Source organism: Hemiscyllium ocellatum, chromosome 50 (genome assembly GCF_020745735.1).
Source record: "Hemiscyllium ocellatum isolate sHemOce1 chromosome 50, sHemOce1.pat.X.cur, whole genome shotgun sequence".
In the NCBI taxonomy this organism is placed as follows: Eukaryota; Metazoa; Chordata; class Chondrichthyes; order Orectolobiformes; family Hemiscylliidae; genus Hemiscyllium; species Hemiscyllium ocellatum.
Genome location: NC_083450.1, coordinates 1563571 through 1581094, shown reverse-complemented (window position 1 = coordinate 1581094; position 17524 = coordinate 1563571). Strand labels below are relative to the sequence as shown.

At 49.2% G+C, this 17524-nt stretch overlaps 1 protein-coding gene across 1 annotated transcript; it reads left to right on the top strand.

Annotated features, from left to right (window-relative positions):
• Nucleotides 1–2137: 2137 nt before the first annotated feature.
• jtb (jumping translocation breakpoint) lies at nucleotides 2138–16024 on the top strand. The gene is made up of 7 exons (XM_060820795.1): nucleotides 2138–2352; nucleotides 2923–2963; nucleotides 3741–3826; nucleotides 3998–4077; nucleotides 4248–4377; nucleotides 15299–15407; nucleotides 15938–16024. The coding sequence occupies exons 1-6, from the start codon at nucleotides 2177–2179 to the stop codon at nucleotides 15377–15379; spliced, it is 594 nt and encodes a 197-aa protein (XP_060676778.1). The 5' UTR covers nucleotides 2138–2176; the 3' UTR covers nucleotides 15380–15407; nucleotides 15938–16024.
• The last annotated feature ends 1500 nt before the right edge of the window (nucleotides 16025–17524 follow it).

Genomic DNA, 17524 nt, shown 5'->3' with positions numbered 1-17524 from the left:
GAGAGAGGGAGAGAGAGGGAGGGGGAGAGAAAGAGGGAGGGAGGGAGGGAGAAATACCAGGGATAGGGGGAACCATTACTGCTGTGGGCCCCGCTGGAAGGTTCCAGAATAAAACCCCCGGGAGGGGGAGGGGGTGTGTCCCTGAGGTTTGGGGGGGTGTAGAGGGGAGGGGTGTATCTGGGGTTTGGGGGGTAAAGGGGGGGAGGGGTGTATCTGGGGTTTGGGGGGTGTAGGGGGGAGGGGTGTCCCTGGGGTTTGGGGGGGTAAAGGGGGGGAGGGGTGTATCTGGGGTTTGGGGGGGTGTAGGGGGGAGGGGTGTCCCTGGGGTTTGGGGGGTAAAGGGGGGGAGGGGTGTATCTGGGGTTGGGGGGGGAGGGGTGTCCCTGGGGTTTGAGTGGGGTGTAGGGGTGTCCCTGGTGTTTGGAGGGGTGTAGTGGGGTTGGGGTGTCGCTGGGGTTTGTGGGGGTGTAGTGGGTTGGGGTGTCTCTGGGGTTTGGAGGGGTGTAGTGGGTTGGGGTGTCGCTGGGGTTTGGAGGGGTGTAGTGGGGTGGGGTGTCGCTGGGGTTTGGAGGGGTGTAGTGGGTTGGGGTGTCGCTGGGGTTTGGAGGGGTGTAGTGGGTTGGGGTGTCGCTGGGGTTTGGAGGGGTGTAGTGGGTTGGGGTGTCTCTGGGGTTTGGAGGGGTGTAGTGGGGTGGGGTGTCGCTGGGGTTTGGGGGGGTGTAGTGGGGTGGGGTGTCGCTGGGGTTTGGGGGGGTGTAGTGGGGTGGGGTGTCGCTGGGGTTTGGAGGGGTGTAGTGGGGTGGGGTGTCGCTGGGGTTTGGGGGGGTGTAGTGGGGTGGGGTGTCGCTGGGGTTTGGAGGGGTGTAGTGGGGTGGGGTGTCGCTGGGGTTTGGGGGGGTGTAGTGGGGTGGGGTGTCGCTGGGGTTTGGGGGGGTGTAGTGGGGTGGGATGTCGCTGGGGTTTGGGGGGGTGTAGTGGGGTGGGGTGTCGCTGGGGTTTGGAGGGGTGTAGTGGGTTGGGGTGTCGCTGGGGTTTGTGGGGGTGTAGTGGGTTGGGGTGTCGCTGGGGTTTGTGGGGGTGTAGTGGGTTGGGGTGTCGCTGGGGTTTGGAGGGGTGTAGTGGGTTGGGGTGTCGCTGGGGTTTGTGGGGGTGTAGTGGGGTGGGGTGTCGCTGGGGTTTGGGGGGGTGTAGTGGGGTGGGGTGTCGCTGGGGTTTGGAGGGGTGTAGTGGGGTGGGGTGTCGCTGGGGTTTGGGGGGGTGTAGTGGGGTGGGGTGTCTCTGGGGTTTGGAGGGGTGTAGTGGGGTGGGGTGTCGCTGGGGTTTGGAGGGGTGTAGTGGGGTGGGGTGTCGCTGGGGTTTGGGGGGGTGTAGTGGGGTGGGGTGTCGCTGGGGTTTGGAGGGGTGTAGTGGGGTGGGGTGTCGCTGGGGTTTGGAGGGGTGTAGTGGGTTGGGGTGTCGCTGGGGTTTGGGGGGATGTAGTGGGGTGGGGTGTCGCTGGGGTTTGGGGGGGTGTAGTGGGGTGGGGTGTCGCTGGGGTTTGGGGGGGTGTAGTGGGGTGGGGTGTCGCTGGGGTTTGGGGGGGTGTAGTGGGGTGGGGTGTCGCTGGGGTTTGGGGGGGTGTAGGGGGGAGGGGTGTATCTGGGGTTTGGGGGAGTGAGGGGGGGGAGGGGTGTCGCTGGGGTTTGGGGGGGTGTAGTGGGGAGGGGTGTATCTGGGGTTTGGGGGAGTGAGGGGGGGAGGGGTGTCGCTGGGGTTTGGGGGGGTGTAGTGGGGTGGGGTGTCGCTGGGGTTTGGGGGGGTGTAATGGGGTGGGGTGTCGCTGGGGTTTGGGGGGGTGTAGTGGGGTGGGGTGTCGCTGGGGTTTGGGGGGGTGTAGTGGGGTGGGGTGTCGCTGGGGTTTGGGGGGGGTGTAGGGGGGAGGGGTGTATCTGGGGTTTGGGGGAGTGAGGGGGGGGTGGGGTGTCGCTGGGGTTTGGGGGGGGTGTAGGGGGAGAATTGGCCCTGAGAATGATGGTGTCGGGGGGTGTGCTCTGCCTGAGGTTTAGAAGCAGGGGTTATGTGATGAATGTTGGGGTGTGGGGTCATACGCGGGGATTCCTGTCATCATACCTGTACCTTGTTGTTATTTACCAGAAACCTGCTCCACGGCTCGGAATGATTACACGGATTCCCCATAATGACGCCTGATGCAATGCAAGGTCTCCAGGTTGTTGCAAGCTCTATCATTTGCTGCTCTCAAATCATGTCTTTGAATTGTGAATCACAGAAGGCCCAGGATCCAACCAGCAGCTGCACAAACACCAGCCGATCATTCCTACTTACTCTGTTCTATCTCTTCATGTTGAATATCTGGTGAGTTAGAAATCAAACCCCATTAAATATCCGGTTTGTTACACCCTGAGCCCCATTAAATATCCAGAGTGTTAAATTCCGATCCCCGTGAAATATCCAGATTATTAAACACAACTCCATTAAATATTGATTTGGAGATGCCGGTTAAATATTGGTGTGTTACACCCTGACCCCCATTAAATCTCTGGGAGAGTAACAGCCAGGGTTCCTGCTAATGATCTGAAGAGAGATAGGGGACCTTTTTCATGCGGAGAATGGTGCTTATGTGGAATGAGCTGCCAGACAAAGTGGTAGAACTAAGTCCAGTTACAACATTTAAAAGATGTTTAGATAGGCATATGGATAGGAAATATTTAGAGGGATATGGGCCAAGTGCAGACCCAGCGACTAATTTAGTTTGGGACACAGGTTGGCGATGGTAAGTTTGGTTGAAGGATCTGTTTCCATGCCGCAGTCCTGCCCCTGGTCACTGTCCAGTGACCCTGCCGACAGGAACAGGAAATCAACCGAGCTGGTAAGAATGAGACGTGAAATACTGGCAGTCATCATTCTTCTGTTATTACCTTTCAGGTTCACCGAATCTCTGACGTCACGTGAAGGAAAAGATTCAGGTATCTTCCTACTTTGTTCAAAATGAACAACTGTCATGTTGCGAGCACCTTGCTGGGTCAGAGCAGCCCTGGCACTACACACCAACATTATAAGATGCATTTTACACCAGGCACGTAAGGAAATAAACTGGGACAAGTAACCACGAGCTCTTCTGAATTTCTGACCCGAGAGTCGATCCTTTGCAGCCCAAACCCTCCTTAACAGCACGGTGTGGATTCCCAAAGCAACTGCACTCACCATCCCACTACCACCTTCTCAAGGGACAATTAGGGATGGGCAATACGTGCTGACCCAGCCAGTGTCACCCGCATCTAAGGATCAATTTTCTAAACATTCAGTAACATCCCCCACCCCCACCCCACTCACAGAGTAGAGCATTTCAGACATTCCCTCCACTGCCTTTTCTGTCGAATGGAGAATGTGTGGAGGAGGCTTTGCTCTTCATTGAACCCCATGCTGTCCCTGTCCCAGGAGTGTTTGATGGCGGGGGGGGAGAGATTGTGTAGAGGGAGCTTTACTCTGTGCCTGCGAGTGTTTGATAGTGAGGAACAGTGTAAGGGGAGTTTTACACTGTATCTAACCCCGTGCTGTCCCAGGAATATTTAGTAGGGGACAACATAGAGGGAGCTCTACTGTGTATGTAACCCTGTGCTGTCCCTGTATCTTGGAGTGTTTGATGGGGGGGCAGCGTAGAGAGAGTTTTACGTTCAGTTTAGAAGAGTAGAGGGAGCTTTATTGTGTTGTCCGTGTAGTTCCATGTTGCTGTCTGTTCACAGTGAGCACCGTTTCAAACGCCCCGTGTTGGCAGGTGGAACAATTCTTTGTGGCAGAGAGCTGTAAGGAGTGCACACGCTTTGAGGTGGTAAGTGTCCTGTAAAGGCTACTGCTGGGAGTGTGGGTGTAAAAGGGAGGGTTTGGGGTCCCTGTGCCGGGGGAAAGGGGGAGTGGCGGTTGGAGACAGACAGACAGATGGGACCTTGCCCAGCACCTGAGCGATTTGTTGACCACAGTCTGACTCCTGTGTTCTTGACAGAAAACCCGAGAAGCCTGCAGTACAACAGGATATGTGGAAAAGATCAACTGCTCCGAGTCCCAGCGAGAGGAATATAAAAGGTCGGGATTTCTGGGTTCTTTGTTCATGGGGATGTTGTGGGGTGTCTCGTCTGGAATGGAGCTGGGAGGGGGAGGGATATCCAGTTACACAGTTGACCCGCTGGACTGGCCATGACTCTAACCTATCCTACTGAGGCTGTTTCTGAATGCTGTACTGTGTCTCTCTGCAGCTGCCGCTCCGCACTGATGGAGGAGACTCTGTTCTGGAGGTTCGAAGGCACCATGCTAACACTCTCCATCATCTTCTCTGTGTTGGTCATTCATCGTCAGAGAGCACTGGACAGACTGGCCTCTGAGAAGGTCCGGAGACAAATTGAATCAATTTGACCCGTTTGTTGCCTCATTGTCAGACATTGAGACGGAGTGTGGTTGCAGCTGAATACAAATAAGCACACAGAGACCGGAGCACTCGAATCAGTATTCCCTAGTGTTCAGTATAGGCCTGTCTCTGATCCGGGCCAGGAGAAAGTGTGTGTGTGTGTGTGTGTGTGTGTGTGTGTGTGTGTGTGTGTGTGTGTGTGTGTGTGTGTGTGTGTGTGAGAGAGAGAGAGAGAGAAAGAGAGAGAGAGTGAGTGAGTGAGTGAGAGAGCGAGCATTACAGTGTGTGGTGTGTGTGTGTGTGTCACACTGGGAGCCTGGTGCCTTTGTTCAAAAAGACCATGTTTAACAAAACACACAAAGTTGATAGGTTAGGTGTAGGTCACCAGCACACAGCCTGACCTTGTACTTACTAACCCCAATGGGCGACTTTAAATCAGGAAAATTACCTGCTGCGCAGAACGACAAGATGCTGGAGTGAAATATCACTCAGGCTGTGTAGACTGAGTGTCATTTAGGGCAAAAGTACTATGGAGTGCACATTACCGTCAGTTTTAAAGAATATAACTTTCTTCGGTATTTAATCCGTGGGATTGAGGCTCATAAGGAAGAGGTATTAGAAATCCTGCAGAATGTGAAAATAGTTAAGTCCCTGGGCCAGATGGGATTTACCCTAGGATCCTCTGGGAAGCCAGGGAGAAGATTGCCAAGCCTTAGGCATTGATCTTTAAATCGTCATTGTCTACAGCAATAGTGCCAGAAGACTGGAGGATAGCAAATGTGGTTCCCCTGTTCAAGAAGGGGAGTAGAGACAACCCTGGTAATTATAGACCAGTGAGCCTTACTTCAGTTGTTGGAAAAGTGTTGGAAAAGGTTATAAGAGATAGGATTTATAATCATCTAGAAAAGAATAATTTGATTAGGGATAGTCAGCACAGCTTTGTGAAGGGTAGGTCGTGCCTCACAAACCTTATTGAGTTCTTTGAGAAGGTGACCAAACAGGTAGATGAGAGTAAACCGGTTGATGTGGTGTATATGGATTTCAGCAAGGCGTTCGATAAGGTTCCCCACAGTAGGCTATTGTACAAAATGCGGAGGAATGGGATTGTGGGAGATATAGCAGTTTGGATCAGTAATTGGCTTGCTGAAAGAAGACAGAGGGTGGTGGTTGATGGGAAATGTTCATCCTGGAGTCCAGTTACCAGTGGTGTACCGCAAGGATCAGTGTTGGATCTACTGCTGCTCGTCAGTTTATAAATGACATGGATGAGGGCGTAGAAGGGTGGGTTAGTAAATTTGCAGACGACATTAAGGTCGGTGGAGTTGTGGATAGTGACGAAGGATGTTGTAAGTTACAGAGAGACATAGATAAGCTGCAGATCTGAGCTGAGAGGTGGCAAATGGAGTTTAATGCGGACAAGTGTGAGGTGATTCACTTTGGTCGGAGTAACCGGAATGCAAAGTACTGGGCTAATGGTAAAATTCTTGGTAGTGTAGATGAGCAGAGAGATCTCGGTGTCCATGTACACAGATCCTTGAAAGTTGCCACCCAGGTTGACATGGTTGCTAAGAAGGCTAAAACAGTGTTTTAGCTTTTATTAATAGAGGGATCGAGTTCCGGAACCACGAGGTTATGCTACAGCTGTACAAAACTCTGGTGCGGCCGCACTTGAAGTATTGTGTACAGTTCTGGTCACCGCATTATAAGAAGGATGTGGAAGCTTTGGAAAGGGTGCAGAGGAGATTTACTAGGATGTTGCCTGGTATGGAGGGAAGGTCTTACGATGAAAGGCTGAGGGACTTGAGGCTGTTTTTGTTAGAGAGAAGAAGGTTGAGAGGTGACTTAATAGAGACATATAAGATAATCAGAGGGTTAGATAGGGTGGACGGGGAGAGCCTTTTTCCAAGAATGGTGACGGCTAGCACGAGGGGACATAGCTTTAAACTGAATGGTGATAGATATAGGAGATGTCAGAGGTAGTTTCTTTACTCAGAGAGTAGTAAGGGTATGGAAAGCTTTGCCTGCAACGGTAGTAGATTCGCCAACTTTAAGTACACTTAAATCGTCATTGGACAAGCATATGGATGTACGTGGAATAGTGTAGGTTAGATGGGCTTCAGATTGGTATGATAGGTCGGCGCAACATCGACGGCCGAAGGGTCTGTACTGCGCTGTAATGTTCTATGTTCTAGTATTTGATGGGGACAATGTAGAAGGAGCTTTACCTATAGTTAACCACATGCTGTAGCTGACCTGAGAGGGTTTATTTGGGGGGGGAAAAAGAGGTGACCAGTGTAGAATGACCTTTACTCTGTACCTGACCCTGTGCTAGGAGTGAGATGGGGACAGTGTAGAGGTAGCTGTCATACAGCCAGTTTCCACTATGTTTCTGTTAGTTTCTGGTTCCTAACGTTACTATCTGGCCTCAGTAATGTCTGGAGCTCTTTTGTTTGGTTTTATTTCAAAGATAGGATGACGTCTGTGTTTACAAAAGCTGACTAAACACTCTGCTTAAACAGTGATAGCTGGCTCTGGTTTACATTAAAGATTGCATTGACCCCTTGGTGTTGTAATTGCAATAACGGAGCAGGACATTGAAGAATTGGGCCACTTTGGATTTAGTGTTGTGCACTAGGAAAGGGATTAGTTAGCTATCGTGCTATAAAGGAACCTTTGAGAAATAAGAACGTAACCATCGCGTTAGAGAAGGACTGACCGTACTTTAGAAACAGCATTGAAAATGTTGGTGATGTCATCATGTTACAACCACACCTTTGAAAAGTTCACACTTAAGAAAGTGTCCCCAATTTGTCAATCACATCACAACAAAGTTGTGTTAACAAAACACACATTTTAGCAGAACAACCTGTAAACCTTTAGATTCCCTACAGTGTGGAAACAGGCCCTTCGGCCCAACAAGTCCACACCGCCCCTCCAAAGAGTAACCCACCCAGACCCATTTCCCTGTGACTAATACACCTAACGCTCTGGGCAATTTAGCACGGCCAATCCACCTGACCTGCAATTCTTCGGATTGTGGGAGGAAACCCACACAGACACATGGAGAATGTGCAAACTCCACCCAGACAGTCACCCCAGGCTGGAATCGAACCTGGTTTTATGTGAAGTTTCAGTAACATGTAGATCATTCGGAAACAAAGCTGTTACATCTGATCAAACAAATGGAGGATTATGAGAAGCAAGGTGATAACCACACATTGAGAGAATACCTGAACATTAATGGGCTGATGTTTCAAGTGATACCAGAACATCGAGAAGTAAAACAAAAAGGGGGTTATGAAAGAAAAGTGTACATATGAACACTAGTACAATTCAGGAAAATCCAAAGGTTCATTATCAGTACATGAAGAGCAAAAGAATCACCGTGGGAGGGTTGTACCTACCAGTAAAATTCACCTGGACCATCTCTGACACCTCCCTCCCCTTCCTGGACCTCCCCATCAATAACAAGCGACTTGACACTGACATTTTTTTTTTTACAAACCCACAACTACCTGGATTACACCTCACCTCCTCCATATTCCCAATTCCTCTGCCGTATCTGCTCCCAGGAGGACCAGTTCCATCACAGAACACACCAGATGGCCTCCTTTAAAGACCGCAATTTCCCTTCCCACGTGGTTGAGGATGCCCTCCAACGCATCTCACCCATATCCCACACCTCCACTCCTAACCCCACCATAACGAGGACAGACCCCCCCCCCCCTCACCTTCCACCCCACCAACCTCTGCATCATCCTCCACCACCTACAAATGGACTCCACCAACAGGGATATATTTCCCTTTCCACCTTCTGCAAAGACCGTTCCCTCCGTGACCACCTGGTCAGGTCCACGCCCCCCCACAACCCACCCTCCCTTCCCCTACCACCACAGGAATTGCAAAACCTCTGCCCACATCTCCTCCCTCACCTCCATCCAAGGCCCCAAAAGGAGCCTGCCACATCCACCAATATCATTTATTGTATCCACTGCTCCCGATGCGGTCTCCTCTACATTGGGGAGACTGGATGCCTTCTCGCAGAGCGTTTTAGGGAACATCTCCGGGACACCCGCACCAATCAACCCCACGCCCAACATTTCTACTCCCACTCTGCCGAGGACATGCAGGTCCTGGGCCTCCTCCAACACCACTCCCTCACCACCCATGACTCATCTTCCACCTCGGAACACTTCAACCCCAGGGCATCAATGTGGACTTCACCAGTTTCCTCATCTCCCCTTACTCCAGCTCCAACCTTTCAGCTCAGCACCATCCTCATGACCTGTCCTACCTGTTAATCTTCCTTCCCATCTATCCGCTCCAGCCTTCTCTCTGACCTATCACCCCCATCCACTTATTGTACTCTTGGCTACCTTTGCCCCAGCCCCACCCCCCTCCCATTTACCTCTCTAACCTGGAGGCACCCTGCCTGAAACGTTGATTCATCTGCTCCTCAGATGCTGCCTGACGTGCTGTGCTTTTCCAGCATCACTCTAATCTAGTACATGGAAGCAGACAATGTAGACTGAATGCTCAACTGGCAGTTTGTCTTTTCTGTGACAAAAGGGGTGTCACAGGCGATTAAAGAGGGATGTGAAATGTTCAATGAAGTAAACAGGGAAGTGCTGGGGGACAGACCTATGGGTGAATAAATCATGAGGAACAGAAGAATTGTGTCCTCAAGGAGGATAATAGCAGATGCCCAGAGGATCTTTTTCCGATCCTCGCTGGATACAGATGAGCTTCCAGAGGATGGGAGGTCTTTGAATGTTTTCCTATTATTTGAAAAAGATGCAAGGGATGGGTCAAATAATTATGGACTGGTCACTCCAATCTCAGTGCTGAGCAAATTATTACATTTCTGAGACAGGATAAACCATCACTGGATTAAATCAGAGTCACATGGTTTATTATGAGAAGGTCATGTCGAGTCATAGAAATGTACAGCACGGAAACAGACCCTTCAGTCCAACCCATCCATGCCGACCAGATATCCCAACCCAATCTAGTTCCAACTGCCAGCACCCGGCCCATATCCCTCCAAACCCTTCCTATTCATATACCCATCCAGATGCCTTTTAAATGTTGCAATTGTACCAGCCTCCACCACTTCCTCTGGCAGCTCATTCCATACACATACCACCCTCTGGGTGAAATAGTTGCCCCTTAGGTCCCTTTTATATCTTTTCCCTTTCACCCTAAACCTATGCCCTCTAGTCCTATTCTCCCCCAGCCCAGGCAAAGTACTTTGTCTATTTACGCTATACATGCCCCTCAATGTTATAAACCTCTACAAGGTCACCCCTGAGCCTCCGACACTCCACCTTTTTCACTATCCTATCTACCTGCGATTCCACTTTCAAGGAGCTATGAACCTGTACTCCATGTTCTCTTTGTTCAGCAACACTCCCTAGGACCTTACCATTAAGTGTATAAGTCCTGCTAAGATTTGCTTTCCCAAAGTGCAGCACCTCACATTTATCTGAATTAAACTCCATCTGCCACTTCTCAGCCCATTGGCCCATCTGGTCCAGATCCTGTTGTAATCTGAGGTAACCCTCTTCACTGTCCACTACACCTCTAATTTTGGTGTCATCTGCAAACTTACTAACTCTACCTCTTATACTCACGTAAGGGGTGTCTTACTAACTTAATTGAATTCCTCAAGATAGGGTAGTGCAGCAGATGTTATCTACATGGACCTTAGTAAGGCATTTGACAAAAGTCTCTCAGCAGACTAGTTAGAAAGACCAAGGCCCATGGAACCTGGGCAATGCAGGGGAGTTGACTCAATAACAGGAAACAATGGACAAGACTTGGTGGAAAATAGTTTCCACTGCTGTTCAACACGGCTCCAAGGCACGACTGGGAAATTTGTAGGGAACACAAGTTAGCCAGGTAACTGATGAAAAGACTGACTGCAGGCAGTGTCTGAGTGGATGGGTGAGTGAGTGGGAAGGTGGGTGGGTGGGTGAGTGAGTGAGTGAGTGGATGAGTGGGAAGGTGGGTGGGTAGGTGAGTGAGTGGGTGGGTGAGTGAGTGGGTGGGTGAGTGAGTGGGTGTCTGGGAAGGTAGCGAATGGAAGATGGAGAAACCAAAAGAATAAAAACAAACACCAGGCGCGTGCTCCATGTCCATAGCTCCCTGATGGTGGCAGAGCAGGTGAACAAGGTGGCAAATACATCAGGAGGTGCATTCCTTCATTGGGCAAGGTATTGAATACTAGATCAAGGCTGTAATGAGGGGAACATGAGGACCCACAGATGCTGGAGATTACAGTCGAGAGCATGGTGCTGGAAAAGCACAGCAGGTCAGGCAGCATCCGAGGAACAGGAGAGTCGAGATTTCAGGCAAAAGCCCTTCATCATGATTCCTTGAAGCTGAGGAGAGTCATTAAGCCAAGGGTTTTTTTTGTCCTTTAGAACACAGGACATTGATCAGGCCACTTTTGGAATGTTGTGCACAATTCTGGTCTCCTTCCTATCGGAAAGATGTTGTGAAACTTGAAAAAGTTCAGAAAAGATTTACAAGGATGTTGCCAGGGTTGGAGGAATTGAGCTACAGGGAGAGGTTGAGTAAGCTGGGGCCTTTTCTCTGGACCGTCAGAAGCTAAGGGTGACCTTATAGAGGTTCATAAGATCACGAGGGGCATAAATAGGATAAATAGACAAAGTCTTTTCCCTGGGGTGGGGGAGTGCAGAACTAGAGGGCATAGATTTAGGGTGAGAGGGGAAAGATATAAGAGAGACCTAAGGGGCAACGTTTTCACACAGAGGGTGGTACGTGTGTGGAATGAGCTGCCAGAGGATGTGGTGGAGGCTGATACAATTACAACACTTAAGAGGCATCTGGATGGGTATATGAACAGGAAGGGTTTGGAGGGATATGGGCCAGGTGCTGACAAATGGAGGTAGATTAGGTTAGCATATCTGGTCAGCACGGATGAGTTGGACTGAACAATCTGTTTCCATACTGTACAATTTCATGACAAGAGGCTTAGGGGTGACTCAATTGAGGAGTTCAGCTTAATGAGGGGCTTGGATGGAGTGAATGGGAAAGATGTGTCTTCCCTCATGGAGAGGTCAGTCACCAGGGCCATAGATTTAACAGTTTTGCCAGGCACATCAAAGGGAGCAGGAGGAAAAGCTATTTCACCCAGTGGGTAGTGGGTGTCTGGAGCTCTCTGCTTGGTTTAGTGATGAAGACAGAAACCCTTAAAAGAAAGTTTAATGTGCCCTTGAATTGCTGAAGGTTGCTGGAAATGGAGATTAGAATTGGCAGCTTGTTTCAGCTAAAACCGACATGATAAATTGAATGACCATTTTCTGATCATTGAGAAACGTTGGATTTGCTTAGGATATTATCTGCAGCATAGACTAAGGAGAACCAGCGGATGAGACGTATTTGGATTTTGTAAGGCTTTCGATGAGGTTAATAAACAAAGTTAGAGCGCATGGCCTTGGGAGAAATACGGATTGAGACTTGATTGATAGACAGAAACAGAGCAGGAATAAACAATGTCACCAGCCCCTTGGGGAAGGGAGGTGATCCTCAAACCCCATTAATAATGGCTCAAAGTACACAGTCCCCGAGTTACATGTGCATAGGAATCAGGTTAACAAAAAATACCAACTCCCATACTCAACGAGAACTACTGTTCATTATCAATGAATACATTTTAACCACAAGCCAAACTGTGCACTATGAAGATATAACTCCTACTCATTGAAACTTTAACCAACCTGTAAAATGACTAGAGATACAAGAAAAAACAGGTGTTATGGTGGAGTGTGCGCGAGTTGAGGGTGGGGGTGGGGGAAAACGAGGGAACACAATTCAAAGGGTTAGGCATTTCTTTACTTACCCAGATCTCTGTTTCCAATCTTCATTATCTTTCACCTCTTAGGAGGTACAGAGCAATCGGCACGAGTTACAAAGTTTCTCAGTGACTGGTTAAAGGCTTACAGCATCTGATAGGAGGAAATAATCAGGTTTCTGCAGGCTTGAGGAACCTTTACCAGAGATAGAACCTGCTCTTCCCCCAGTCCTGGGACGACTCACCCTGTACTGTAAACACCAGAGACCTGTGTTGAGACGGAAACCGAATGGTCTCGTCTCTACGTGTTCGTTGGAAGGAGAGATCAAACCGGCTAGAGTTTGGAGCAAAAACACCGTTTATTACAGAATCAAAACTGGTACACTATACAACGAATTCAAAAGCATGCAAATTCGTTGGAGAAGGCGCTCTGTCTCTCCCTTCGGATCTGGTGCAGTTATACTTCGCGCTTCCTCGAGTTCCCGGTCAGGTTCCCTTGTTCGGCTCTTTCATTGGTCGGTTCACCTGTCTGTGAAGGGATTAGTGTCTCTATTGGCTGCCCCGAGATACCTGTCCCACTCCTGCTGTGCCGAACAATGGGTAGACATCCTGGGTTCGGCAGTTTCCGATCTTGTAAATTAAAGGTTTATTGTTGGAAGGGTTTCCTCATTGCCATGCGTCTGGCTGTCTGGGCGTTCACAATAGTTGAATATACAGGTATTATCATTTAACACAGGACCCGAATGAGTTTGACGTCAGCGGAGGCATTAGCAAGTACTTTATCAATCAAGTGTAGTATCGGTGCGATTTACACTCTCCGATAGTTACCGGTTTCCTTTATTAACAATGAGAGTGTAACAGGATGATCTGAAACTGACGGACATGTTCTAATCCCCCAGGAATGTGGCCCCAGGCAGACAGTCCTGCAGTGGCTGGGTTTACTTTACATGGCTGTGTTTTAGCTGGTATCTGACACTGTCTGCTTTAATAATGGTGCTCCCCTCCCTAGCCCCAATGTAGGTACCCCAATAGCAGATTCTCCCCAACACCTGTCACCACATCCTGGTGTCTTCTGGCATCTACAACTGGTCACATTGGTTTATACCAATCAGCAACTTCCTGCTGGCCGAATCACACTCTGCACACACACCCCCCCCTGGTGGTGAGGGGTCTCATCTTTCTTCTCCCAGTGCTGTACAAATCAGCAATGTAAACACCGCTCACAATGAGTTCCAGTAAGTTGTTTTCAGAGATGCAGTCACTCCTTGGTTTTAAAAAATTTGCCCATTTTATTCAAATTACAGAAATGTTACAATGTCTTTACAGATGTAGCACGCTCAGGTGGCCGGCTGTTACTAGTGGGATATCACAAGGATCAGTGTTAGGACCACAACTGCTCACAATCCTATGTAGCTGTGGACCCCAATTGGAATATGCCCATACCTGCTGGAGGGGAAGGTACATGGTGAGGAGGTGTCCCGGGAAATCAGACACACTCAGTGAATGGACTGGAACATGGCAGATGGAATAGAATAGGAATAAAGGTGAAGTAAGTTACTTTGCTAGATAGAAAGTAGGGCTTGGGGAGTGAGATATCCAAAAGAGCCCGGTGTCCTTGTCCTTCAATTATTGCAGCCAACAGTTAGAAAGACAAATTCATACGCTGGCCTTCATTGTAAGGAGATCCTATCACAGGAATAAAGATGTATAGAACTCTGGCGAGACCACATCTGGTGTATTCTGTACAGTTTGGGTCCCCCTTATCTAAGGAAGGTTACATTTGCCATAAGCTCACCAGTTAATCCCTGGGATGACAGGATTGACAAGGTTGGGTCCGTAATTTTCAAAAACGCAGAGGTGATCTCCCTCAAGTGCAACATCCTCTCAAGTTATGACAGGGTGGAGGGAGGTCAGATGCTTTCCCTGGCTGATGATTTGAGAGCTGTGGGATATAGTTTCAGGAGAAGGAACAGGACAGTTCAGACTGAGCGAATGAATTTCTTCACACCCAGGATGATAGAATACTCTGCCCAGAGGGCCGTGGAACCTCAACGACAGGGCAGTCTCAAAACAAGTCAGGATTCTGGAAAATAATGACATGAGGGGATATGGAGGTAATGCAGGAAAGTTTGATCAGTCAAGGCAGGGTCATACCCAATGGCCTACTCCCGTTCCTCTAGGCAAACTATAAGATCAGTAACTGAACTCAGGGACTAGCAATTTGCACAGTAGATGCTGCAAGTATCAGATAAGAGGTTATGGTGTTCTGATGATATAACGGAGAATTCTCTGTCATTCGGAGACCTTGTTATCTACCATCACTGTGTCAACCGCATCGTCGTCATTTGCCGGTAAATAAATAAAAGCTGAGGAAGACCCTGGCCTTATCACCACGACAGACGGTGTGAGCACACGCTGCATCAGTCTATAAACGCACTGTTAGAAATGGGAGTGACAGAACGATGGACCAGTATAAATAGGAGAGGCACTGCCCAGAGTTAATGGGGCGAGGACAGGACAGCAGGAAGAGAAATTACTCAGCAGCAGGAAGGAAATATTCAACAGCAGAAAAAGATTGTAAATAGAAATAAGTGGACGAGAGGAGAGAGTACTCTCTGCTGCAAGCCTAAGGAACAGCTGCAGGTAGAGGCCGTGGGAAGGGCAGACAGACTGAGGCCGTGGAAAGGGCAGACAGACTGAGGCCGTGGGAAGGGCAGACAGACTGAGGCCGTGGGAAGACCGGGAGGACAGTAACATCTAAGAGAGGAGAGAGATAACAAGCAGAAAAGGGTGTGAGAAACCAACAGGTCAAGAGACAGACGAGGACACAGCAGTGAGAGAGAGACAGCCAGAAACGTCAACTGATTTATGCTATGGTGCTGCTGAGGGGTGCAGTGAGATTTTTGTGCATAGCTTTGATTCTGTTCCCTCACACCGTACACACCGCAGGAGAATGCTTCTTTAACAGCAAAGGTGAAAGTCATTTCTGTTAATCTGGGAGCAGGAGGGGGAGTGGTTATGAAGGGGGACAGGTTACCGACTGGCTTCCTTTTACACTAACCCCTGTCTGTATCTTTGTCTAGCCACCTGTGAACACAAGGGTGTCAGGCTGGAGACTGGAGACACTTGGATTAATGAAGAATGTTACCAATGTATCTGCCTGAAGCCCTTTGGAGTTGGCTGCTGTGACAGGTAAGTAGGAACCAGAACAGCAGGAACACTTCATGGGGACATTCAGTATCTCAACCAGCATTGGATGTGTTGGGTTTGGGGGTGCTGGGGACACCGTGTAGAGAGAGCTTTACTCCATATCTAACATCGTGATGGTTGGGTTTGATGGGGGACAGTGTAGAGAGAGCTTTACTCTGTATTTAACCCCGTGCTGTCCCTGGGAGTATTTGATGGGGGGACAGCGTAGAGGGAGCTTTACTCTGTATCTAACCCCGTGCTGTCCCTGGGAGTGTTTGATGGGGGACAGTGTAGAGGGAGCTTTACTCTGTATCTAACCCCGTGCTGTCCCTGGGAGTGTTTGATGGGGCAACAGTGTAGAGGGAGCTTTACTCCGTATCTAACCCCGTGCTGTCCCTGTCCTGGGAGGGTTTGATAGGGTGACAGTGTAGAGGGAGCTGTACTCTGTATCTTAAGCCTGTAAGTACTCTCTGTGGATTTAAGCCTGGGGGGGGTTGTATAATACGCTCTCTCAGCCTGTCTTTTCTTAATAGCGTGCCCCAGCCTGTCGATTACCCCGATTGGTGTGAACTCATTCAGCGACCCAGCTCATGCCTTCTGGCAGTTGTTATGAAAACCAATCACAAGATCCCATGCATCAGTAAAACCACCATGGGACGTCTTCGGCTTCAGAACAGCTACAAAGAAGAGGAAAACCCATTCTTCTAACATCCGGGGACCCAGTAGGAAACAGGAAACCAGCCTTCCCCTGCTCAGGCCCAGTATTCCAGCAATATCCCTGGGCTGTAACCGCACTCCAGGAGAAACCGGCAGATATCACCAAATGTGATAAGAAAGAGGGAAAGCGGTGAGCCCCATGTGATCCACGGCAAACTTCAGCTCAACTTCCAAGGAGAGTTTTGGTGACAGAACAAAACAGATCTAACAGTTGGTTACGTTAATCTCACACATTCCCATGGAACACTCCTTGATGTTCAGGGTCTCGTCTGTGGCTGGTTTCTGTTTGATACAATAAAAAAACCTTGCAGAAATACCTTCTCCTGTGTTCACTGCTTAATGCACATTCTGAATCAAGGTCACAGGGTGGGAAATGTTAACTCTGCCTTCTCTCCAGAGACCTGCTGAGCCTCTCCAGCAATCTCTGCTCTTTTGTGTTTGAGGGAACTTGACTCTGTATCGGCCGTGTAAGTGGTCGCTAGAGACAGTGTTAGATGGGCTTTATCTGTCTAGATTGCACTGTTCGCAGTATCAAAGGATATTTGTATTGTGCTGTCCGGGTACTGAGTGTCTGATGGGACAGTGTAGAGAGAGCTTTACTCTGTATTTAACCACGTGCTGTCCCTGTCCTGGGAGTGTTTGATGGGGGACAGTGTAGAGGGAGCTTTACTCTGTATTTAACCACGTGCTGTCCCTGTCCCTGGGAGTATTTGATGGGGGGACAGCGTAGAGGGAGCTTTACTCTGTATCTAACCCCGTGCTGTCCCTGGGAGTGTTTGATGGGGGACAGTGTAGAGGGAGCTTTACTCTGTATCTAACCCGTGCTGTCCCTGTCCTGGGAGTGTTTGATGGGGGACAGTGTAGAGGGAGCTTTACTCTTTAGCTAACCCCATCCTGTCCCTGGGAGGGTTTTATGGGAAGTGCCAAGAAATCTCTATATTGTTTACTTTTACTGCAGAAGAGTGGAGAGCTTTATTCTGTATCTAACCCAGGTAGTATTTCTCCTGAGGGTATTTGATGGGGACAGAATAAAGGAAGCTACATTCTAAATCTGAGCTTTCAGCTGACAGTGAACAGCTCTGGTGATCAATCTGGGTTACACCAGGCCCCCTTCAAATTACAAGCAGGCGATTTCACTTTTGACTAAAGAAAGCAAGCGACAAGGTGTCGAGTGTTTAAATATTCAGAGGGGACAATGTTTGTCCTGTAACCTGACCATGTGCTGGCTGTTGGAAACTTAGTCACTGGCTGCAGCTGGTGTATGACCTGTAACCAGATCCCACCGGGATAAATCCACACTGTCAGAGCTGTTCCGACAGTAACCGCAACGAAGCCAGTCCCGGAGTTACAGCTGCAACCCAGGACTGAACAAAAATCCATGACTTCCTCAGGAGTACGATGGT

Coding starts and splice junctions, on each gene's coding strand:
- jtb (XM_060820795.1), top strand. CDS start 2,177: ATGACGCCTGATGCAATGCAAGGTCTCCAGGTTGTTGCAAGCTCTATC. Junction 2,964..3,740: donor ACGTGAAGGAAAAGATTCAG/GTATCTTCCTAC, acceptor GTCTGTTCACAG/TGAGCACCGTTTCAAACGCC. Junction 4,078..4,247: donor CAGCGAGAGGAATATAAAAG/GTCGGGATTTCT, acceptor GTCTCTCTGCAG/CTGCCGCTCCGCACTGATGG.